This window comes from Portunus trituberculatus, chromosome 48 (assembly GCF_017591435.1).
Source record: "Portunus trituberculatus isolate SZX2019 chromosome 48, ASM1759143v1, whole genome shotgun sequence".
In the NCBI taxonomy this organism is placed as follows: Eukaryota; Metazoa; Arthropoda; class Malacostraca; order Decapoda; family Portunidae; genus Portunus; species Portunus trituberculatus.
Genome location: NC_059302.1, coordinates 19,923,427 through 19,949,430, shown reverse-complemented (window position 1 = coordinate 19,949,430; position 26,004 = coordinate 19,923,427). Strand labels below are relative to the sequence as shown.

At 44.5% G+C, this 26,004-nt stretch overlaps 1 protein-coding gene across 2 annotated transcripts; it reads left to right on the top strand.

Moving 5' to 3' along the window:
- Positions 1–816: 816 nt before the first annotated feature.
- Positions 817–24,362, top strand: LOC123498969 (sodium/potassium-transporting ATPase subunit beta-1-interacting protein 1-like). 2 transcript variants are annotated; one of them, XM_045246588.1, is made up of 6 exons: positions 817–999; positions 21,267–21,404; positions 22,722–22,850; positions 23,320–23,469; positions 23,792–23,852; positions 24,089–24,362. In XM_045246588.1, the coding sequence occupies exons 1-6, from the start codon at positions 940–942 to the stop codon at positions 24,349–24,351; spliced, it is 801 nt and encodes a 266-aa protein (XP_045102523.1). In that variant the 5' UTR covers positions 817–939; the 3' UTR covers positions 24,352–24,362. The 2 variants fall into 2 exon arrangements, with proteins under 2 accessions (XP_045102523.1, XP_045102524.1); XM_045246589.1 differs by lacking the exon at positions 817–999 and adding an exon at positions 19,704–20,566.
- The last annotated feature ends 1,642 nt before the right edge of the window (positions 24,363–26,004 follow it).

Here is a 26,004-nt window from a genome sequence, read left to right as displayed (position 1 = left end):
AAATGTATGTATGAATTTTAGCGACACGAGAACATGATTTGATAATGATATTACTGTTATCCTGTAGTACAATCAGAAAAACGACTTGTTGAGGAGCTTCAAGAACAGAAGCTCAGAAAGGAATGTTTGTCACTCTCTACGGAAATCTTAAAGAGGACATACCTTTGTTCACGTTATTCCTTGGACCCCAGAGAGAGAGAGAGAGAGAGAGAGAGAGAGAGAGAGAGAGAGAGAGAGAGAGAGAGAGAGAGTGTTTCAAGTAGGATGCTAAAAACAGGAACGCGTCATGTAATAGTTAAAGGTCAACAAGACAGACAGACAGGCAAACCGATAGAAGGCACCAAAGCTCCTTGGATAGGATAGGGATATTCAGTAGTCACTGTGAACTAATTATAGTCATTGTTGGACAGCGGTGAGCGATCTGATCCTACAGACTCCATAAGTGTGGCTATGAATTTTCTAGGCGATCATGTTATGCACAACAAAACATTAACTATATTATGACAAAACTGGATAATATTTTTCCTCTCTAGATAGGCAGTCATCCCAATTAACAGATATATTGCTCACGATTCACTTAACTTCCTTCTAGTCCAGTATCCCTTAAACGACATTTTAGCACCACAGAAAACGTGAGAAGGTATTTCCTTTACTAGAAAAGTTTCAAAATGTAAAATGATAATGCACACGGTCTCACACATTACATGGACATTTCATAAGTCGTACAATGTAATGAGGCAGCAGTGAGAGCAGCGGGTAACACTGGTTGGTGAAGGGAACTACTTTTACCTGAGGAGTAAACAATGAGGGTGCATGAGGTGCGGCGCGTCAGTCCACGAGAGAGCGGTTGTGAGGGAGGGTGTGCGAGCCTCGCGCTCGATGGAGTGAACAACTGCCATTGGATATAGTGTGGTGCGAGCACCGGATGCCTGCGGGAGAATGGGGTGTGGACAGCACTCGGGGAGATGTTTTCTGCTCACCATCTGCATCCTGCAAATTGTAAGTAACCGAGGCGAGCGTCCAGCGCTGTGCTGAGCGAGGCCAAATTCCTCCCTTAGGTGGTGGTGGTGGTGCCCGCCGTGCCCCGCCCCACGTTCCCCCCAACCCTACCCTATGTGGTGCGGGGCGGGGCAGCACGTGGTAGTGGTGGGGCGCGGTGTTTACCAGGCTGGTGTCGTTAGTGTTTGGCAGAAGGGGGAGAAGGTGAGGTCACAGCGGGTGGGAGAGGTCAGCCCGCTTTCAACGGTCGCCTGTGGCTGGTGGGGGTCTCTGGGATCCCTTCCTTACCTACCGCCGGCACAGTTGAGGGCAGGGCATTGCTGGGGCCGCCGCGCCCCACTAGTAATGCCCAGGACAGTCGCGATCCTCGGCCACGCTTCGCCAAGCCAGAGTGGACGACCGTCACCGTAGCGTTGAGTGCACCACAGGACAGGAAACGCGCTGTGCACGCCGCGGCCCGCTGCCCTCACCCCTGCAACACAGGCGAGGGACAGAGCCAAGTTCCTGGTGCTCCATGGCCACTCCTGCCGGGGCACTGCAGGACTGTGCTGTGCTGTGGTGGGTGAGTGGGGAGATCAGTGTCAGCATTACGCGGGGCACTGCAGGACTGTGCTGTCCTGTGATGCGTGGGTGGAAATGAACAGTGGTAGCTTTACCTGGCACGGCAGGACAGTACTGTAGTGATAATCCATTGTTGTGAATAAATAAGGACTTCAGCTTATGATTTTATTACACTAGTTTAGATTTTAAATATCTATTTTCCGCGATGCCGCAAAGACCCCTGACCCACGAGTAGTCACATTTTATTTGTGCTACTGCTACAGTGGGCGGCGTGATGCCGCGTGCAGCACTGAGCCTCAAGTGCGGGGCTGTCACGTGCACAACTTATTGACCCCCTAGTGAAGGTTACCTGCCTAACAAATTAGCTGTGAATCGGATAGAATAAAATACTTATTTTTATGCTCAAACTTCATGAAAAGTATGGAGCACAGCTCAGTGTGTGTGGGGGGGGGTCACCTTTTTTTTTTTTAATCTTATGGCCTATAGCGCCTGTAGGCATACTTGAAGAGTATAAATGAGAGGCGCTATTAAGCTTCCGCCCATTAGTGGCGCAGGCAATTTTATTTATAGTACCCATATTAGGGCCCATATCACCGCCCAAGAGCATCTTTGGTGTAACCACCTAGAACCTAGGTATCATGGTGACATGTAGGTAACTTTAAACCACTCGATAAATGGCATACCTTCAAACTGGTATGTGGTGAGATTCGAACCTACGCGTGGACGTCTGCCCGATCCCACGCTCACCACCTTATCCACTACATACACACCTGTGTGTGTGTTTCACTGTTTGATCTGCTGCAGTCTCTGACGAGACAGCCAGACGTTACCCTACGGAACGAGCTCAGAGCTCATTATTTCCGATCTTCGGATAGGCCTGAGACCAGGCACACACCACACACCGGGACAACAAGGTCACAACTCCTCGATTTACATCCCGTACCTACTCACTGCTAGGTGAACAGGGGCTACACGTGAAAGGAGACACACCCAAATATCTCCACCCGGCCGGGGAATCGAATCCCGGTCCTCTGGCTTGTGAAGCCAGCGCTCTAAACACTGAGCTATCGGGTGTGTGTGTGTGTCGCTGGCAGTTTTGTACCTTTCTGGAGTGTCTGTCGAAATTAATTAAGGATATGATGTTCCTTTTTGGTGTTGAAACATGACCGAATATTTTTCCATTTCATTAATGTGTGTGTGAGCTTATGTATGTGTTTGGTGATGGATACAGGCAGGGCAAGCTATATAAATTTGTCTGCCGTGTGTCACGTCACGCTGGGCGGCATCCAGCGTCTGTCGCGTGACCTTGGAGTGTGGTTTGTTCACCGAGTGTCCCGCGGCAACGTTGACATCAAAACACCCCAGGTTTGCAGGTATGCCTCGCCGTCAGGGTCTAGTGGCTCCTTGCATTTGGAGGGAGTTGAGACATTTATGTCCTCTAAGTGTCAACGAGGAAGGGTTCTGGAACTGAACAATAATTCTAACCATCGGAATTTCTTATGGATGTTCATAAACTCGTCTCATCTCAGCGCAGCGGGCTCATCAGTGTACCAGCTCGGTCAAGGACGCTGTGCACATACAGGGCTTAGGCGGCATACACACTCCAGTCAAGGAGACTTCACATGTCGGGCTGAGGCGCCACGTACAGCCACGCCAGAGAGAATGTGCACCTGTGGGGCTCATTAGCCACCCATAACCACCCGAGAAGTTGCGCACGTGCTAGATTGAGGCGATACGCACAGCCTGGCCTGCTGCTGTCCAGGATCTGCCAAACACCGGAATCATGCTACAGATCACTTAGCCTTGGAAGGCAAGCATGACGGCCAACCCCGTTACAGGCACTCCTGGCCTAAGGAGGGACCCAGGACTCTCCCTTTACTCTGGTCCTCGCCATCCAGCCTCCAGTTCTGTGAAGGCACTGAGGCGTCATCAACTGAACTTTCCCCTCACTCTGGCCCTCGCCATCCAGTCTCCAGTTATTTGGAAGCACTGAGGCGTCATCAATTGGGCACATTAAACTGGTAGTGGTGTTGCTGGTGTTACTGCTTGTGGTGTTAGTTGCCAGTGTTATTATCGTGGAGTACCTCCCTATAACGGACAAGGCGCTGCCGCACCACCGGGATGTCTGCAAGACATGGCCCTGTGTTATGAAGCTCATTTTTGCATCTGAGCAGTGAAATACACACGAGGGTCACACCACAACAGGCGCCCTTAGCGTTCATGTTTGCGCGCCTCGCCTCAAATTCGCTCGCCCCCCCACCCCAACCCGACTCCAGTGGGACTTCATCTAGCTTTATTCTCTCATCAGACTGTTTGCAAAGGTTACATATCATTAGTCGTGTTCCCTTGAGTGTTTTCCCCATTAATGATCTAGTAGAAAGATTTTGTCTCACATGGATTGTTCAAAAGCCACTGAGATCATTAGTCGTGTTCCAATGTGTGTTTCCTCATTAACGACCCAAAATTCTTGTCAGATTACTGCTACAATCACGAAAACATCCTTGAAAATTCTAAGTCACTTCCAGCGCACCTTGTTGATTGTTAGAGGACGAGGAAGTGTTTTGAAAAATACGGTACCAGCTTTGAAGGGAGGAATTCCTACATGATTGCTGGCTGGAACAGTGACTGCGTGTAACATGGCAGTGGTCAAATCAAGAAGGAGCGAGGACGTCACAGGAAGATAGAGTGTTGTCACTTTTCTGAGAAGAGAAATAGATGTTCCCCCCTCCTTCCGTCTCTCTCTCTCTCTCTCTCTCTCTCTCTCTCTCTCTCTCTCTCTCTCTCTCTCAAAGAAAAAGTCTGCCTCCGTATGGCGTCGCAATAACAAGGTCATGTGGCTCTGTCGAGGCTTACAGAGCGTATAAAGAAAGCATGAAAGCTACGTATGTTTTCTGAATGTGTCAGTGGTGTGCGTCTGGTTCATGTGTCACGTGCGATTGTTATCGACGGGCAGTGATGCGCGCCAGCTGTGTCATATTGGTGTGTCTGTCTTTGTGTGAGTGTGTGTGTGTGTGTGTGTGTGTGTGTGTGGGGAGGAGAGGAAAGAATCGGGTTGGTAGAGGGTAGATGGCACCGCAGTGGCCGCGTTCGTCAAGCAGCTTAGTGATAACACGCAGCGTCTCAGACCCTGATAACGCGTTGTTTGGCTGTCTAGGGAACACTGGCAAGGACCAGCCACGAGGATGAAATGTAGACCTGGTGGTGATGATGGCGGTGTGATGCCTTGGCGTCGCGACAGCAGGGTAATAGGGCGCCATCACACCTTAGAAAAATGCAGGGTTGTCCCCCCCCCCCATCCGTCTCTCTCTCTCTCTCTCTCTCTCTCTATCGTGGTGCGGTGGCCAGCTATCTGGGTGGTGGTGGTGGTTGTCGCTGGTAGCCTGTGTATTAACGTTTGTCAGGAGCCCCGGGTGTGGGTGCTGTAGGTTATGTGTATGTCGGCTCCCTCACCCACTCCTTCCTTACCTCCCTGACAGGTTCCACTCGCGGCCTTGTCGTGGACAAAGGGCAGGCAGGGAGGGGTGGGTAGCCGTGTACCCTAACCGGGCCGGGCGGATCCTAACCCCCGAGGCAGCCAGGCCAAGGCTCACCGACCCTGTGCTCTGCGCCGCCTCCCCGCCACCTTGCCTGCTCTGCCTGCCATGCCTTCTACACATGGAAAGATGCAACAGTTTATTGACCCAGATCTTCTCAGGAAGGAGTACTGCACCTTGTATATGAATGGCCATTTAACATGATGCCCGCGCTGAAGCTGGGCAGTTATGTATGGAGGCATCTGCTACTGCTGTTGCTACTGCTACTACTACTGTTGCACTTGCTGCACGCAAGCAAGCCTCTGTGGTCACTGAAGCGGTTGTGCCCTGCCAGGTCTTGCCTTCTGTGGTGGTTGCTTCACCAAGCGTAGCCTCACGTCACCTGAGAGAGAGAGAGAGAGAGAGATAGCCGCCCCGGGGCGTCGCGGTGACGTCACCTGGGAACGTTGAGCACTGCCCGACGGTTGGGGTGCAGCGGGATTTAAATGCCCCACCGAGACGCTGCCGTGAGCCGCACTTTTTGCTGGGCGTCCTTGTCCACTGCCCGATGAGAGAGGGGTGGGAGGGAAGGAGCCTCTGTCAGACCTTACCAGGTAGGTGGTGAGGGAGGGAGAGCAGAGCTGGTTGGGATCCCTCCATCCCCGGTCTCCTCGCCCCTGAAGCGAGGCGTTGCTTGGTCATCGACCGGTCACTGGCGTGTGCCCGCCGTGGCGTCATGACAGTGGTGGTGGTGGTACGGTACAGCGGCAGTGACGTGTAGGCCTCTCCCACCGTCACTTCCCGCACCACTAACATGCATCCGCAGTGTGTGTGTGTATGTGTGTGTGTTTGGTGACCCAGTGTGGTGCGCGGGCTGCCGTGCCAAGCCGCAGGGGTGGCTGGGGCAGGAGTGTCTCGGCCACTATATATATATTTGGGCAAGGTGTTGGCATGGCACTGTGCCAGGCGTGATGAGTACACTACTTTTATTTACCTCCGTCCCGGGGCCAGTGGGTCATGGCGCTGTGTTGGCACCACTGGCGGGCACCACGAAGGCCGAACCGCTAGACTTCCGCGATACGCGCCTGCGCTACATCCGCCTCTACGCATCCATGAAGGAAGCGTGCATGTGTCCCAGCCATCCCGTGGCTGTGCTTCATGGCGCGGCCTGAGCTGTGTCAGGACCACGCTTATCACACACCACATCATTGCATTGCTCACCTGTCCACTGCACGTGTACCCTTGTTTCACCATGCTGTCTGTCTCACCCCCTTATAGGACACATTGGCAAAGGGATAACAAGTCCAGTCTCTCTCTCTCTCTCTCTCTCTCTCTCTCTCTCTCTCTCTCTCTCTCTCTCTCTCTCTCTCTCTCTCTCTCTCTCTCTCTCTCTCTCTCTCTCTCTCTCTCTCTCTCACACACACACACACACACACACACACACACACACACACACACCATTGTTACTTAATTTGATCCGGGCACTCATTTCCAAGTTGTTCATGGGTTCTGTTTGGAGTAAACATGTAATGGGTGTGTGACTGGCGATGTGACTACATATCTCCGACCCCTCCACCCCATGTTGGTCCTTGTGTCCCTCCCTGTCTGGAGCCGCCGTGGGACGTTGCGGCGCCGCGCACAAACCAGCGTATGAAGGTTTGCATTGAGGCGTGGAGTGCACCGCTGTTCTGTGGCCCGCTGCGCCCACCCCGTTCGCCCCACGCCCTAAGGGTGACGTCCTGTGGCGGCTTGAAGCTGATTTCACTTGACAGGGATGGAAGACAAGGAAGTGAGGTTTGCTGGGCCAGGTAGCTCGAAGCTCCCGGGACCCGCGCCGTGTGCTATCACTCCTGTCACCAGATAGTTAGGCCTACCACAGCCACAGCTATGAAGAGGACCAAGAACCAGTGAACATAGTGTGTGTGTGTGTGTGTGTGTGTGTGTGTGTGATAACGGACCAAGGCAGCAGCAGGTGAGGTGGAGCAGCGCGGCCGGCAACCTATAGCTTGACCACGAGCTCATGAATAGTAGATAGTGTGTGTGTGTGTGTGTGTGTGTGTGAAAAGGTGTGGTGGCGGCGATGGAGGACGGAAAGGCGTCGGCAGCTGTATGGCTTCAGGCTTCAAGTGGCGCCGTATCTCCCCAAACTATCCACAACAGAGGGCGAGATCAATTATAAGGCAGATGACCCTGATTTTAAATGCTACAACGTCATTGTTTAGTTTTGCGGCACAAACACTTGCTGCTCCTTGGCTAGTCTTGCAGCCTTGCCCCACGCGCGAATCACGGCGTTGTGACAATCTCAGCAAACATGTTTTTGGAAATATTCATTGTGGTCGCCCTTCCATGGAAGCGTGAGAGGTCCTGCCTTACGCTACCTCGGTCTGATTGCTCCTGCTTTATACACACACACACACACACACACACACACACACACACTCACACACGACCGGTAGCTCAGTGGTTAGAGCGCTGGTTTCACAAGCCAGAGGACCGGGGTTCGATTCCCCGGCCGGGTGGAGATATTTGGGTGTCTCCTTTCACGTGTAGCCCCTGTTCACCTAGCAGTGAGTAGGTACGGGATGTAAATCGAGGAGTTGTGACCTTGTTGTCCCGGTGTGTGGTGTGTGCCTGGTCTCAGGCCTATCCGAAGATCGGAATAATGAGCTCTGAGCTCGTTCCGTAGGGTAACGTCTGGCTGTCTCGTCAGAGACTGCAGCAGATCAAACAGTGAACACACACACACACGTGTGTGTGTATATATATATATATATATATATATATATATATATATATATATATATATATATATATATATATATATATATATATATATATATATATATATATATATATATATATATATATATATATATATATATATATATATATATATATATATATATATATATATATATATATATATATATATATATATATATATATATATATATATATATATATATATATATATATATATATATATATATATATATATATATATATATATATATATATATATATATATATATATATATATATATATATATATATATATATATATATATATATATATATATATATATATATATATATATATATATATATATATATATATATATATATATATATATATATATATATATATATATATATATATATATATATATATATATATATATATATATATATATATATATATATATATATATATATATATATATATATATATATATATATATATATATATATATATATATATATATATATATATATATATATATATATATATATATATATATATATATATATATATATATATATATATATATATATATATATATATATATATATATATATATATATATATATATATATATATATATATATATATATATATATATATATATATATATATATATATATATATATATATATATATATATATATATATATATATATATATATATATATATATATATATATATATATATATATATATATATATATATATATATATATATATATATATATATATATATATATATATATATATATATATATATATATATATATATATATATATATATATATATATATATATATATATATATATATATATATATATATATATATATATATATATATATATATATATTTTTTTTTTTTTTTTTTACATAGGAAGAGGGCCAGCCAAGGGCAAAAAAGAAAGTTAGAAAAAAGCCCACTTGAGCGCTGGCTCTCCAAAGAGTTCAAAAAGTGCCAAAACCGTCAGCCAGAATTAGGGGAGCAAATGCCTCGATACCTCCCTCTTAAAAGAAGACAAGTTGTAGGAATTCGGAAATACAGATGCAGGGAGGGAGTTCCAGAGTTTACCAGTGAAAGGGATGAATGATTGAGCGTACTGGTTAACTCTTGCATTAGAGAGTTGGACAGAATAGGGATATATATATATATATATATATATATATATATATATATATATATATATATATATATATATATATATACATACATATGTGTGTGTGTGTGTGTGTGTGTGTGTGTGTGTGTGTGTGTGTTTATTTTTTATCTTGGTGACCTGAAGGAAAGACTGCTGCAGTAGGAGTGTGTCAGGCGGAAGGTCTCGCGGTGCACGTCTCTTGACATGTTTTGACTTTTGTTTGGGTAGCAGACCACATGAAATGACAGCCCTGTTATAGCTTGTACACGTCAAGCAGAACAGCTCTATTTTGGCTTGTACAGGAGAAGCAAAGCACCAACGAGGTGACCGTTCTGTTCAGGTTAAATACAGGAGAAACTGATCACTTAAAAAAATTACTCCTTTTCTGACTGGTATGCAGGAAGAGAACAGTTATGAAATGACAACCTTGTTCTGTTTTGTACACTAGAAGCAGAACACTTTATAGACTCTCTCTCTCTCTCTCTCTCTCTCTTTTTTTTTTTTTTACGAGGAGCAGAACTCATGAAGTGACACCCTTGACCTCTGAGAAGTAACGTTTTGCCTGCTGACGCATTCAAAAGTGGTGTTGAGGTCCTCATCAGGTGAATGCAGTGCCTCCCTGCTCAAGGTGATGGCTGCGTAGTGAGTGTTGAGGCTGAGACCTTGTATATTCTTGTTTTCCCTCATGCACCAGTGGCTGTCTTTTGCGTGAGTGGAGTGACACATTTACTTGCTCTGTGTAGGTGTGTGGCATGTCAGATGAGGAAGGAAAGCAGATAAACTTAATGTGATGGACAGGAATATTTTGCTGAATTGTTTCATTGTTACATCTGTCCCAAGGAATGTCTCTCGTTCCCCTCCAGCTTACTCCACTGTTCTCCCCACCGTCGTCACTGCTTTACTCAGGTGATGGGAATTTCTTGAAGTGACTGATGGATATCACTGCACTAACGAAGGTTGTGACGTAGCCAAGGGTTATGACGCTGACCTGCTATTGTTGTAGACTCAGATCGTGAATACGACGCCGCTACGTCTTCATGCTCTGGAAGTATAATCCAACACTATCAGTCGGATTTATTCATTTATAGCACCTTGTTGCCAAAGTTTTGTCAGTTTTCTTTCCTGGCGCTCGGTGATTGCCATTCTTTTCAAAATATCGGTATAATGCTCAAACGCGAACTTCAGATGATATTTCTATTTTCTATAAGGTCGAGGTACTCGTAAGTACCGAAGCCAGTGCAGAGCGTCTCCGTGAAGGGACAGACGAGTCGCTAGCGGTGTGTGCAGCAGGTAGATGCTTCTCTCCTTACCATTTGTGAACTTCTGACTGGTACCTGCATGGACAGTGGGGAATGGTGTAAGGATGGATGCGTGTCAGGTGCGGTGCCAGTCTTCCTCCCAGCAATGCACGTGGCTTGAGTTGCTGTGCTGTAACCTGACCCATTCAGCACTAAACCTGCTGCGTATGGCGCAGTGTTTGAGTGTTAACCATTTCGTGGCAGCGTTTCACGTGGGTGAGAACCTCGACAGACGCGTGTCCGGCGCGCTGGACTTGCCTGGCTCACGTGGGCGGCAGGGCGCTGTGTTCCCGCGGGACGCACACCTCACCGCTCCGGCATGCAGGGAGGGACACCGGAAGCTGGTGGGCGGTCACACATCCTTCCCCGCCAGGTTTCATTGCTTCCCTCCAGGAAATTGACCGCCATACCCCAATTAGTCCGCCCCGCCCCGGCCCGCTCCGTACCACCTCTGGGAAAATCGCTCCCGTAATCAATAAAACAACAATTAGGACGGGACTGTTTGCGGCAGCAGCAGCAGCAGGAGCGCACACCGTTTCCGTGAACTTCCGTGAGCGCGACGTGTGGCCCAGCCCAGGGAGAAATCTTTCCTCTGACGGAAATCACCTCACCTCACTCCAGAATCATGTCACCCATTGTAGCGACCTGCGGCTAAATATGGTTCGATGATGATACTACTACTACTACTACTACTACTAGTACTAGTACTACTACTACTACTACTACTACTACTACTACAATAATTTCTACTACTGCTACTACTACTACTACTACTGCTGCTGCTGCTAATAACAATAATAATAATTATAATAATAATAATAAAGGTAATAATAATATACTAATATACTACTAATAAAAAAGATGAACTGTGTATTGATCATCAAATCAGTGGAAATATACACAGTGGGATGTAAGGAGTGCATTGTCAATTTTAATCGCTAGAGTTACATGAATAATAATGGTAACTTAGTATGAATCAGTGTGAGGGCTCACCACCCTTCATTGTCACCAGTAACTCCTCCAGTATGACGGTGTTCATAGTGTCTCAGCTGTCAGTGTTTCCCTAGAGTGAGTGCCTGAGGTGAGCTGGACTCCCCGTGCAGGTTTATAACTCAAGGAGGGAGGCGTTGCTTGGCTGCTGGTGGAACTGTTCCCTCTATGGCAGTGGTTCCCAAACTACTACTAGGGAGGCGTAAAGAGAATTCAAGGGGGCGTGAAGTCATCTGCTAAAAAATGTTTTAATAGATATATATATATATATATATATATATATATATATATATATATATATATATATATATATATATATATATATATATATATATATATATATATATATATATATATATATATATATATATATATATATATATATATATAGTCAATTTTGCCAGTTGCTAAAGGTTTTTACGCCCTTTCAACCAAATGTGTTTAGTTTACTTAGAAAAATGTCTCTCTGGAATGTACTATTATTTGTTTGAGTGGCTTTCATTATTAAAATTTAATACAAACAGAGATCTGTTTTCCTGAACAATGCTAAGAAATAAATGCAATAAAATAAAATAAGTTCACATGAGCAAAAGAGGAAGTGGGAGGGGGGGGGCGTGCGGGTCTACTGGAAGCAAGAAGGGGGGCGTCAGGTAAGATAGTTTGGGAACCACTGCTCTATGGCAAAGGCTTGAAGTCTTGTCATGGCCTGCCAGTGGAGCGGGGCATGGACATGGCTGCTGACTGCAGGGGAAGAGCATTCGTCTTTATCTTTTTTTTTTTTTTTTTTTTTTCACAGGCGTATTTTTCAGCGTGATATAAGACGAGGGCGAAAACTCTGCTAATGATGAGAGTAACAATCTTAGGAGCTTTTCTCTTTAAATACGGGATGTACAGACAGAGATGAATACTCTGTGCCTACAGTACACAACGGAGAAGCCCGTAACGCCAGCTATGAAGTACTCTACTGTAAAGTACATGTGAATCTCTGGTCACACGCCTACTTCTTGCATTGTATTATTAATGGTTTGTATTATAAAATATTTGACGCTCGGCGCCTTTTTCCTCAAACACTCAGTTGTTTTTAACCCTTTCAATACCTGGACGCGTTTCCATATTTATTCTGCTTACTGTTAGGTGATTTTATACAGCTTAACAAACTTATGTGGGTGGGGGGAAATTAAAATAGTGAAGACTCTGGCCATTATTCTTCTGACCTCCATAGACCCTTCCTGATGTAAATGAAATCGTCTAATCACACCAAATATTCAAAGGTAAAGATGCGTCCCTTTACTGAAGGAGTTAAGAGACGTAATTGAAAGTTAGGAAACAATTCTTACGAGAGTCAAACAGAGGCTTGGTTCGTATCCATAAATATCTCATCTGAAATTTTCCTATTGATGTCATTGAGTCTTAAAACTGAGGTGATTCCAGTGAACTACGTAGCTTATCGTCTCCAGAACCAGTTTCTACCTAACACCTTGTTTAAGGGGAGGTTGAAGCCGCTACTTATTGTCGTATCCTGATCGCTAACCCTAACAATCTTGTCTACATCCTGTTCGTGTCTTCCTTTCGCACCTCTCGTCGTCTCCTATGCGTCTCCGTAATTATCCTCCCCTTGACGAAATGGACTTAATGCCTCACGTTTTAGGAGCTTTAGAGAGCCATTGGTGCAATTTCCTCCCTTTCTTCCATGCATCCCTCCCTCCTCGCCTCTGCACGCCACATTCCTTCCTTCACGAGGAGATGAACGCCGCTGATAGAAGTATTGTCCTCTGCAGCCCATCCTCACTCACATCCTTGCACCCACACTTTTCCTCACTTCCCGTCTGTGTGTGTGTGTGTGTGTGTGAAACTCTCTCTCTCTCTCTCTCTCTCTCTCTCTCTCTCTCTCTCTCTCTCTCTCTCTCTCTCTCTCTCTCTCTCTCTCACACACACACACACACACACACACACACACACACACACACACACACAGCGCGGGGTCTGTTCCTTGTAGCCCAGAGCTGAGCGGAAACACGAGAAGCAGGTGGTGAAGGAGGAGGAGGAGGAGGAGGAGGAGGGATAGGAAGCGAGGCAGGAAAGAGGAGGAGGAGGAGGAGGAGGAGGCTTACCGTGTACACTTGCTGACACCTGCCCTCTCTTTCTCTCTCTTCCTCTCTTCCTCCCTCCCACGCTTTGCTCACCTTGGTGGTGGTGGTGGTGGTGCGTATCCTATTATCCTTGCAACACCACACTTGGCTTAGAGAAATGTTTCCATCGTTCGTTCAGTAGCCAAGCGGTGGTGTTCCTTGGTGGTCAATGTGTTTAGTAACTGCTCTCAAGCTCGTATTCTCAAACACTTCTACTTCACCACTATTTCAGATGGCTTTATTTGAACTTACACGAGTTTTTAAGGTGGGTGTTTTTATGCATACAGAGGCAGATTGACAACATCTCTACATTATTAACTGGAGAAACACTTTTGAAAACCCCGCTAACCGTTCCTTTGTAGTAGGTGTGTGAGAGAAAAGCTTTTCTGAATACGGGCCTCATTCCCGTCGCCTCCTGCAAAGAGCTGGTGTTTGTTATACCTGTGAGTGTGATGCTGTTTGTTGAATCTTCCTTTGTGTTCCTTTGTGACTCGTAATGTGTGTTCTTTCTTTGTGTTCCCCCGTGACCCCTAAACAGGTAACTCCCTCGTAAGATGTAAGTCAATATCCCTTTTGTTACCTGCTATTCACATGTTCCTCCTTCTCCTTCTCCTCCTCCTCCACCACCACCACCACCACCACCACCTCTTCCTCCTCCTCCTCCTCCTCCTCCTCCTCCTCCACCCATTTCTGTAGTCTTGTGTTTACAGGTCAAATCCACCCCACTCTTTGTCGTTGAAGTCTCTCTCTCTCTCTCTCTCTCTCTCTCTCTCTCTCTCTCTCTCTCTCTCTCTCTCTCTCTCTCTCTCTCTCTCTCTCAGGCAGCGTTAGCGTTGAGGTGACATTTAACAGGAAGCCTTGCACATTGCTCTGTCTCCCTCTCATTAGTGTGTGTGTGTGTGTGTGTGTGTGTTGCATTGTGTTGCTTGTGTTGCGTAGTGTGAGGGTAAGCTAGCTAGTGGGTTTATTTATTCAAACTCACACACACACACACCTTTGTATTAATGGAAACTGAATACACCGGAGATTACTTTGGTTGTTCTAGAGATTGAGGGAACACACACTCTCTCTCTCTCTCTCTCTCTCTCTCTCTCTCTCTCTCTCTCTCTCATATCGCTGAAGGTGCTCGTCGTCTCACTTTCACCCGACCTTCCTACCTACTCACAACTTCACTTCCGTCACCTCTCTCTCTCTCTCTCTCTCTCTCTCTCTCTCTCTCTCTCTCTCTCTCTGTGTGTGTGTGTGTGTGTGTGTGTGTCCATCATCTGCGCAGACTCCCTTCCTTGAGGCGGCGGGGTATTACAGTACACGGCACAGAAAACACTCACCTGAGAACAGAGAGGGACACACACACACACACACACACACACACACACACACACACACACACACACAGACCCGCCTCTGCTTCGCCACTGTCCGCTATGCAGGTGCTTGTTGAATGAAGAATGTGCTTGACGCCGCCACCTGTCCACCCGCGCAACGCTCCTCTCTACACTTACTGAGCCATATTCATATTCACTTCCCTCTCTCACGGTGATAATTTTTAAGGGCCATTGAGACAATAAGCAGACTTGTGACGATAATTTGTCCTGTTGGTAATGTAGAAACCTTGTTAGCATGTCACTAGAATTACAGAAACATCCTTAAAAATCTTTCATTTTAACTACAGTCCTTTGAAAATAGCGGAGCTAAGGAGCAGAAATGTTTCAGAATATGGGCCAAAATCTATTGGCACTCGTACTGTGGAGATTCACACATTAGTTCACCACCTGTCTTGGTAATGGCACACGTACAATTTAAATATCTGCTTTTATCTATGTATAAGTCAGGTTTAGTTAGGTTAGGTTTGTGTGGCAGCTGTGTGACGTGTGATGCATACCTAGCCTCAGTGTCATGTTGCGTACAGGACATTTTAGATTTGAATACGTCACTCTTAACACTCGCTGTCTTGTTATGTGAGGCCTTTGCTATTTAGATTCACAGGAATGACTAAATTATCCTCTCTGCCTTTAACCCTTCTAGTACCAGGACGCGTTTTCGTATTTATTTTGCATACTATTTGGCGTTTTTATACAACTTTAGGGATGAAAATCGTGAAGACTTTGGTCATTAATCTCCTGAGTTGCATAGACCCTTCCTAATGTAAATGAAATCGTCTAATTACACCAACAATTTATGATAACACTGCGTTCCAGTACTGAAGGGATTAATTCCTTCCTATTGAGAACTGTTTTCTTTAGATGTTCATGTTTATTAACCTGCCAACTGTTCTGACGTGTTAACACATGCATATCCTTACCGTCTTGTTCATGAGAGCTATGCCGTTTAGATTCACACGGTCATTAACCTAAGCACGAACATATTCACCGGTGCACATCCACATTGTTGATACGCCCATCAGTTATTAGTTGACGTGACACCATCTTCCATTGCCCATCGTTTTTCCTTCAGTCCTGAGTGTGTTAATCTAAGGTATGTATTCAGGAACACTTTGCTTTCTCATCACGACTATTTTCCAAGGCCACAAGGATGATTAGCGGGGTTTTCAAGAGTTTTATAGTTAATATTGCAGAAATCTCGTCACTTTGCGTCGAAATGTAAAGATACCTTAAAAACTCGTGTTAATTTGAATAAAGACTTTTAAAATAATGAAGGTGAAGCACAGAAATGTTTGAGAATATAAGAGTCAATCAATAGTTCTAAGACTAGAGGAACCGAGATAAAGATTTGGAGGATCTGTTTATTTCTGATCACGAGTGAGCCTACATTCTGCTACATACTACACTGATGTCTTCCCCCACAAACAACAGTAAGCCTGGATTCTTTCCTTCTTTCTTTTTAGAATCCATAGAGTTTTCGATGAATTATTTTAGCTTCTGAAGTAAAATCTAGTGAAGATGTAAAGTACTGGTTGAAGTCTCACATGCACGCCCTTTTATTTTAATTTTATTTACTGTTCATTACTAAGCAGTGGAAGAAGACATGTTTCTAATAGGTGTGACTGAGGAAGATAAGCGTCGTTGTGGAATGCAGTGCACGAAGACACGCTTGTATTGAGAGTGAATGTGGAAGAAAAGGATTATGGATGCAGTGAAAGAAGGCAAGCTTGCAATGAGAGTGCGTTGGGAAGTGCTGCTCCCAAACAAGTAAACGAGCATCGTTGTGATATGGGAGGTGTAAAAAAGTTGGTGAGAGAGGAGGAGGAGGAGGGGGGTCAGGGGCAGGGACTGGGTAGCGTCACTCCATGTCTATGGTTCCTGAGGGGCAGAGCAGCGGTGGACGGGGGTGGCGGGTTGCGGGCAGAGGGAGGAACAAGCGAGGGTGAAAGTGATCCAGCGTTAGTTTTCTCCTCCCCTCCTCTCCCTTCCCAGCCCCCTCTTCCTCCTCCTCCTCCTACTCCTATAGTCTTCTGCTTTCTCTCTCTCTCTCTCTCTCTCTCTCTCTCTCTCTCTCTCTCTCTCTCTCTCTCTCTCTGTGTGTGTGTGTGTGTGTGTGTGTGTGTGTGTTTTCATTCCACATTTCTTTTATTATCAATTTTCCTTTTCCTTTCTGTATTTATTCAGAATCTCTCTCTCTCTCTCTCTCTCTCTCTCTCTCTCTCTCTCTCTCTCTCTCTCTCTCTCTCTGACCACTGTCATTATCGGCAGTGATCTGACAGTAAAAAGCAAAAACTGCTCACCTCTGCATTCACATTCCAAACCACCTCCTCCTCCTCCTCCTCCTCGACGCACAACACCACTTCTCCAGTCTGAGAGTGCGAGATGCATGATTTAATACTATATAGTGTTGTTTAGATGGTGGTGGTCAATGTTATGATGGGCTGGTGTGATTGCGTATTGTGAATTGCGTATTGTAATAAATTTACGGGTGGAGTGCGTCAGTGGCAAGCCATTGTGTAGGAAGGTGCACACACACACACTCACACACTGTATCCCCACGTACTATGTCCCCATGTTTCGGACTGTTTAAGTTCAAATATACACTCCTATCAGTCGTTATGGTATACCGGCTCAGAACACACACACACACACACACACACACACACACACACACACACACACACACACACACACACACACACACACACACACACACACACACACACACACACACACACACACACACACACTATCAGACCCTCTCTGTGCTAAAGGAAAGGGCTGAGGGAGGGGGTGGCTTGGCAGTGACGGAATTCTAGTGGATAATAATGTTGCTGTATACGACACACACACACACACACACACACACACACACACACACACACACACACACACACACACACACACACACACCATGCCTTATTGATTGAAGTAACTGTAGTGACATGTTATGGTGCATGGTGGAGGTATTGTGAGGCACAGCGGGGAGAAGGCTTGGAGGGAACAAGGTAGAGAAGAGCGAAATAGGAAGATATGAACAACAAACATTTGGGAAGGAGTGAGGTGGTGATGGTGGTAGAGTTAGTGACAAGTAGAAGAGAGAGAGAGGTGACGGAATGGACAACACGTAAAAGTGCAACATTGATTTTCGTCATGGCTAACTTGTGTGTGCTACAGAGGGGAGGCGTGGGTGCTGGGTGTGTTGGCGTGGCTTGCCTTTGGATGGGGTAGCTTGTCTCGACTCCGCTGCCATCCTTGTTTATGACCTTCCAACATTGAAGAAATCTGTCTCAGTGTTGCGCGATGGATGGCCAGACAGTGTGGTGGAGGTGAACTTGACCCGCATGTCTTTATTGTTTGCTTTGTGCATGAATGGCGGTTGGTGTTGAGGCAGACGCACCACGTGTGTGTATATATATATATATATATATATATATATATATATATATATATATATATATATATATATATATATATATATATATATATATATATATATATATATATATATATATATATATATATATATATATATATATATATATATATATATATATATATATATATATATATATATATATATATATATTTATTTATTTATTTATTTACATGTATTTGTGGCTCGGGAATCCAGAATTTCGTGCTTTATTTCTCCGTAACGTTTTGACTAATGATAATTAATATTTTAGATGTGTTTCTTCCTCCCACGTTTTCTCACCAAATTCTATAAATTTCTCATAATTATTTGGATGTAACGTTATACGATGATTGTTAACTCACGAAATACAATGCTTATGTTAATAGAATGGTGTCGAAGTGCTTCTTTTGTTTGTTTTTAGCACAATATTGTTGACGGTTTTGAGAGAAAACAATGAATTAATTTTGTATAAATGCATGTATTGTGTTTGGAACCCTGACGGATCTATCATTTGCTGCCACCTGCTTGGTGGAACAGTGTTCATTCAGTGTTAGGTGCTGCAGCAGACGAGTTTTGTGGCTGACAGGGCGGAGGAGGAAGGAAGCAGTTGGGGGGTGAGGCGGTGAAGCATGAAGTGGGGTGGGAGAGTGGGTAGAGGAACAGGACATGATGGGAAGAGGTCGAGGCGGAGGCGAACGATGCCTTGAGTGGGCGTTCGTTCACCTCACAACACCTCCATTCAGGCTGGAGTGGCGGAATGACTCTTGACTCTTGAGCTGCATCGAGGCATCTCTAGATGGCGGTGGATGTGACGATGTGTGGGTGGGAGGAGGACTTAAGACATGCGATGCTACAGATTCGAGCTACTTCACGCCTGCCAAGCCAAAGGTACCCATAGTGCTGGCTAGGCTGTTTGTTTCCCAGAGCGGCCTAGATAACATGACTGTAATCATAAAACACATACAACTTTCTAATCACGCCTTGAGACTAAATTGACGTGAAAGTTGCGAGATGGGAGGAGTAGGTAGGCATGTGATACTATTTGCTTGGCAATGTTTTCCTAATCGGTCGCTCCGTAGCGGCGGTTAATTAAGGTCATGATCGCGTGGGTGGAGGTAGGCCGCGTGGAAGCAGGGAGGTGGGCTAGAGGGAGGGAGGGAGGGAAGCGAGAATCATTGTTCGTCAAGAGGTTAGAGGGTGGGAGTCCTGTGTGGAATTTCTTTGACATGTAGGCGTTGAGGAGGAGGAAGAGGAGGAGACGTCATGTAGGCATTGAGGAGAAGTCGGGAAGGGGAGACACTTCGTCATCCGTGTTGTGATGGAAGTGCTTGGTTTTGTGTCTATATATATATATATATATATATATATATATATATATATATATATATATATATATATATATATATATATTGTGTGTGTGTAACACTAAGAGTTTGTACAAATAAAGTGCATAGGGAAAATAATAATGAAAAAAAGTAATGAACCTCCTTAATGTGCATTAAGACTTATTATATAAATATATATGGAAAGAGAAAATGTCAACACCCACCACCATCGTCATCACCCCTTGTTGTCGTGATCAGCTGGCGCGATGATGCCTGCACACTGCACAACGCCGCGCTATTCTCTACACGAGTGCACCATCTGTGTACCATCATGCACATTTGTGAACGTGTTCCCATCCACAAAATACGTATCTCATATCAGCACTAACATCGCGGATCTGAATTCAGTCATGGGACAATCAATTCATGGCGGCGGGCTCTCTGTATGTCAGGACCAGCTTACCCCACCAATTTGTTCTACAACACTTTGTTCTTACTTTGAGTCTTGTTGAGCAGATCCCACGCCACCGACGTCCTCTGCAAAACTTACACATTTTATTTTTCATTGCTTATTTCCATGCATCACGATTGACTGTTTTCAAGTGCGACGGAGATAACCAGCCGGGTTCTCGTGGGTGTTTTCTGCCGATGATGTGAATGCTCATTATTGATAATCTTACCACTGGAATCGTGGAAATACTATTAAAACGCCCAGTAATTTCCATAAGAGTATATTTAAAGCAGGTGAGATGAGGCACTAAAGTGTTGGAGAATACGACTCTTGCTCAGAAAAGGAAAACGTCACGTAAGTTCACTTAGTACAGTACCGGCAGCGATCGCTTGGTCCCGCTGCGTAGCTTATACTACGTACTGTTCATTGTCGCTAGAGGCACAGGCCCCTCGCACGCGGCCGAGTTGAAAGGGCAAGCCATGGTTCCTGTCACCATCGGGTGCCTAACTGGTGGTGTCCAGTGTGTGGCGGAGGCTCCGACATTGTTATGGTGACTCGGTAAATACTGCTGTAGGCACTGACTCTCGCAGACTGATATCCTTGCACTCCCACCCCACCCTACCCTGCCTGCTGCATGCCTGCCCCGTGTCCTTACCTCATTCATTGGTTTCTTTCTTTCCTTGCTCTCTGTATCGTGACTTTGCTCTATATCCAGACTCGTCTCTCCCCTCTCTCTCGGTGAAAATTCATAATGTAAATGTTAACGAATATATTGTTTAAAATACAAATTCAGTTCAAGATTAGACATTTGAGTATCTCCAGGAAAAAAAAAAAAAAAAAAAGCAATACAAGGCATGTTTCACTTGCCATAGTGTCGCTCCGGGTCAAACCACAGGCCTGACCGGCGGGGACTGGACATTAACGCTGGCTAGGCAGTTCTTTTTCCAATATCAGGCGAGGGCCCCTCAAGGTGACCTGTTCCGGCATAATTTGGATCAAGACAGCGGCTATGCTGAGCAGTGTCAAAAATGGAGTGAATAGTACGAGATAAAGACATTAATCCCATGTTACATGACTCCCCAATTTTTTTTAAACAATGTTACACGATTGTTATTCTTTTTTTTTTCTGCTTTATCTGCTTCATGTGTACAACTTTGATTGGCAACATGTATTCATATTCTTGTTATCAGTGTCGCCTTGCACACCAAGATGGCAAGATGGGTGATTCATGTCACTTACAATATTCCTTTTCTTTCAGATCTCAACAGCAGAGAGACAAGTGTTTGACTTCCTGGGTTACATGTGGCTGCCCATCATTGCCAACTTCTTCAACTTCATCCTTGTGATATTTGGCTTCTTTGGCGCCTACCAGTACAAAACTAAATATGTAATAATTGTGAGTACCACTATGCTAGTTGCAGTAAGGAGCAACAGATGCCTTTCATATTATTTTGAAATTATTAATGTGGTCTTCAGTTATTACAGTTTTGACTTGTGTAAATGTTCATGTAACACACACAGTGTAGTAATGTCATATTTGTTTTCAGGCAGTATAGTCACATACCTAATCATGGCCTGAAAAGAAGAGTTAGTTAGTTACACTTTTGCTTGCTGTTTCCCATTACATAAAAAAAATAAGCATTGGTGGCCACTACAACTGTAATTGCACAAACTTCTTGAGACTTGTGTTTCTTCAAAGTTAAAATATTTGTGTCTCATACTCACAGCTTCAATATCCTTTTATTCTTGACAATATTAAAATATTTTTAGAGATTTTTTTTTCATATTGGAGGGAAGTATCATAACTTTAAGACTTCAACCAAAAAAGAGAAAAAAAACATAATTTTGCTGGCAGGTTATACAAAAATACTCTTGTACACTTCAAACCAGAAGTCTTTATGAAATTAGTTTTGTGTGCAGGTCTGTATACTGTTATTGTGTGAAATTTGTACTTTACATATGTGATTGATGTGGTGTGACCTGCTCTGCTAATAAGTGACAGGAACCTTTTGAAGAATGCCTGTATGAACACCTGAGAACATTTCAATATGTATAGTGTAGTGTCATGAACTTCAGTATCAACATCCATCAAGTAATGTGATAAAAAATTTTGAAATGTGTACATTCTTTGGTCTTGCAACACTTTAATGAAATTTGGTTTTGGAGCACACAGGATAACAGAGTAGAGTACTTATGGGTGAGACATAGAACATAAAAAGAAATGATCAAAATTATAGTCTCCAGGAATTTCACCTTAGAAAAATGTCACTATATAAAAAAAATGAAATTGATGCCCAGGAAAAAGGAATTTAGAGGGCAAACTTAGAAAGCAGATGACAAAGGTGTTGGAGAAAATTGTGAAAGATTTAAAGTGGTGAAGATTGGGATATGGAACTTTTGACCACTATCTGCCCATCTATCTACATACTGTACATACATACAATAAATGCAATTGCAACAACCTTCCCTTTCAACTGCCACCTCAAGACTGAGGCAGAGGCAGTGTGTGTGTGTGGGTATGATTCAATACAACAAGGATTAACAGTATTTATCTATTCTATCTCATTATCTGATACCTCACTCTTTCCTGAAGCATCCCTCTAAAAAGTTGATCTGTGAAGAAGAGCTTTCATCTCTCCCTGTCCAAACACATGCTTCTTGTTGACTGGAGTGAAGCATTTGCCACCTAGTAACACTGTTATCTTTGTGGCAGTACTTGGCATGGGAGTTGGTGTGGCTTGGATGGAATGTGTTTGTGATCTGCTTCTACCTCAACGTGGGGGTCCTGGAGAACAGCCGAGACTGGCTCAACTTTGGGACCGGCAGTGCATCCTGGTGGGAGGTGAGTATTCCTGAAAGCCTTTCTGCTGGCTTAACCTCCTCTGTGGTGGAAGATTATGAACAGAGTTATTCAGAGCCTGCTTGTGAGTCCATAATGATAGACAGAACTGTAGGGAAGGCTGAGCTGTCATGGAATTGAGTGAAGTGTAGCAGAGTGCCACCATGTGCAAGACTTCTTAAAGGTGCTTGCCTGGGATGGAAGCTTTTTTGTGGAAGCTTTTAAGGATTCCATCCTTCATCTTTATGATAAAATGCTCTTGTTGGGGTTCTAACTGGTTTATTAAACTAAATTAAATGAAAACATTGAAGTTGTTATTTTTTATATTTTATTCAGTTGAAATAAATCAAAACAAGTTGATTCTGTTTCATAATAATCAGTAAATATGTTTCACATGTGTTTTCTACATTGTCTCAAGTAGCTACAGTCTGTGCATGCTATCCCTCACCTTTATGGAAACAAACCATTGCAGGTAAATGGCTTTGGTTGCCGAGCAGTGTATCCCACCAACTTGACCACCCTGGATCCACTGCGGCCGATGCGTCCGCTGCGTGTCCATGACTGTCTGGTGGACTACCAGTACGTTGAGACCATCCATGCCGGTGTGCAGTGTGGCTTTGCTGTGAGTATTGCTGGCCGTTGCTTGGTTTGCCTCACTGGTTTCCACGCTGCTGGTTGCAAACTTGCAGCTTAAACAATGGTGCCAGGCGTGTTTCTCAGGTTTGAAGATAGTCTCAGAAGTGATGAATTTATTGTAATGATAAGTATGTGTAACATTAAAAAGACTGGTTGTTAACACTACATCTAGGGTCAACCGGTCAGGATTGCTTACAAAATGTTTGGGAATAATTGCTGTTTTTGGTGGTAGATTGTGATCAATGTTTTTTTTATAATTTGTTCTGTGTAATTGTCTTGTTTCTAGTCTGATACTGACCATTTTGCAGGTTCTGGGCCTCTTTGCAGCCATTTACCTGATCAAAGTTTTTGCAGAGGAGGATGACAGCTGTAAGTATCACATGGTCAATTTGTCTTTTCTTTCCATGAAAAGTAAAGTAAAGCAAAGCAAAGAAGGTTAGTCCAGTCTGCATTGCAAGGCTGGCTGCTCTGTCTCTCTGGTGCTGGACATCACTCATGAGAATATTCAGCCCCTCACTCTTGTCTATGACATACACTTGTAATAACATGAACCATTACAAACACCACACCATGCTGAATTCTGACCGAATTTCATGGTGTTGCAGTCGACTTTATTGGCGGGTTTGAGCAGGGCGTGACTGGTAACATGGCTGTTCAGCCCACGTATGCCAGGTATTACTGCCTCTCTGGGGTGCCCGTGTGCCCGGCAGGGTGCCCCTGCCCGGGGGCCCCTGTCCTGCATGGCTCCCTCCTCCTTCACCACCACCATTACCAGCCTCCCTCCCCCTCCACTGGGTCCTCACCAGCTTGTGCCACACACACACATGGGTCCCGGCCACCCGGGGCCCCTTGCTGTGCACTCAAGTAATGGTGCTGAGAGGCTGTATGTCAATATGAGGCTGGAAATGTTCGCCGATAGAAGCATTGGTAGAGCCCTACTAGCTCACACACGGCGGCTGGAAAGCATAGGTTGGTTTGCCTACATTTCTTATAAGAAGAGTGTTCATTTTAACAAAAGACTATGCACAATTGCGATCTAATTAAATCATCACAAGTATTCAATCCTCACCTTCAACAACACCCTGCAGGGAGGGAAACAACCATCAGAGAGTGGCAGCGATCTCATCGAATGTACAAAGGATGTTTTTGCTGTACTACTCATTGTTCGGGACCCAGACATGCTATTTGTCCCTCACCAGCTCCAGCGCCTTCCTCTCTAGCTCATGTTCAAACCCTTCGTGACGTCACACTGTAAACAATGTCACTAGCGGCTGGACTGGACCAACATGTCAAGTCCTGTTTTGCGGCTGCTTTCTTAATCCGCTAGGCACCAAAATCCAGTCGAAAACTATGGCGACTGGCAATTCCAGCCGCATATTAACACGTGTGAACCCGCCTTAAAACCTTGGATGGCCCTGGTCATGGCCAGTGGGTGACATGGTTTGTGTTAAAGTGCAGTGTTGCTGAAAGTTTACTGCAGTTTGCCCTGAAGCAAGGAAGCAAGACTGGGCCTCTGTCTGTGATCTTCCAAAGATTATATATATTGTGATTGCCATCATATACATAGCTTTTGCTCATGTAGATCCTTAGCACAAAGATTTCCTACAGTCATCACTGTAGAGAATCATTGAGATGTCAGCTGTGAATCATTGCATTTTGTCATTAATTGTCAGGAGGATGTTCAGTATTTGTGTTGTTGCCATCACTGCTGTTTGCACCTGAGCTTGCTGTGTACCTGTGAATCATATAAGACAACTTTGTAGTCAGTGTCAGTTAGCTGTGTTGCCAAGCACAATGAAAATGATCACTAAGAAACTGAAAGAAAGCAATCAGTTATTGCTTATTGAGAAAAGCCTTGGCAAACATGGTATTGTTTGACACTTGATATACAATGGCTAGCATCTCCTGAGAAAATACTGTTTTGAAACCAGACTTTGCAAAAAATGTTGTGACGTGTTTGATGGCATGGGATGCATGCAGTACCAGAGATGTGGCTTTAAAGACTTTTTAACTAATGCCAACCCTGGCCTTATAGAAGTGTGTGTGAATTACAGACATGCTCCAAGTGTTAGGATAAGTTGTATGTTACAGTCTGTGTTACACAAGTGTTATTCTCATCAAAAGATTGGAAACTCTTGTGGCTTGTAAGTATTGACTAAATCTTTATCAATCACTGCCATTTGTACACCACTGCCATCGTACATTGTTTCACTACCACATAACTTAATTTCACATGCTTGGCTGTCTTCGGCAACAAACTCCCCAAAGAGCATGAAGATAAAGAGAAGATTCCACCAGATGGACTCTGCTCCCCTCAGGTGTTAGCAGCACAGCCCGTGTGATGAGACTCACCAGTGGTTCCCCAGTGTGCACCGTGAAGCACCCTGTCCAATGAACCTCCTCTGTTAGATGAGCTAAGTACTCACCCACACGGTGCTCATTTGCTGTGAACTCACTTTGTTGCTTATTTTTAGGATGACTCTATGATGGTAAATGCAGTTCTCTTTTTAACCTTTTCCCA

Excerpts from the sequence above, each read along its gene's own strand:
- LOC123498969 (XM_045246588.1), top strand. The coding sequence starts at position 940 with ATGGGGTGTGGACAGCACTCGGGGAGATGTTTTCTGCTCACCATCTGC. Across the intron at positions 21,405-22,721 it reads AAACTAAATATGTAATAATT|TACTTGGCATGGGAGTTGGT; the intron begins GTGAGTACCACT and ends TCTTTGTGGCAG. Across the intron at positions 23,853-24,088 it reads TGCAGAGGAGGATGACAGCT|TCGACTTTATTGGCGGGTTT; the intron begins GTAAGTATCACA and ends ATGGTGTTGCAG.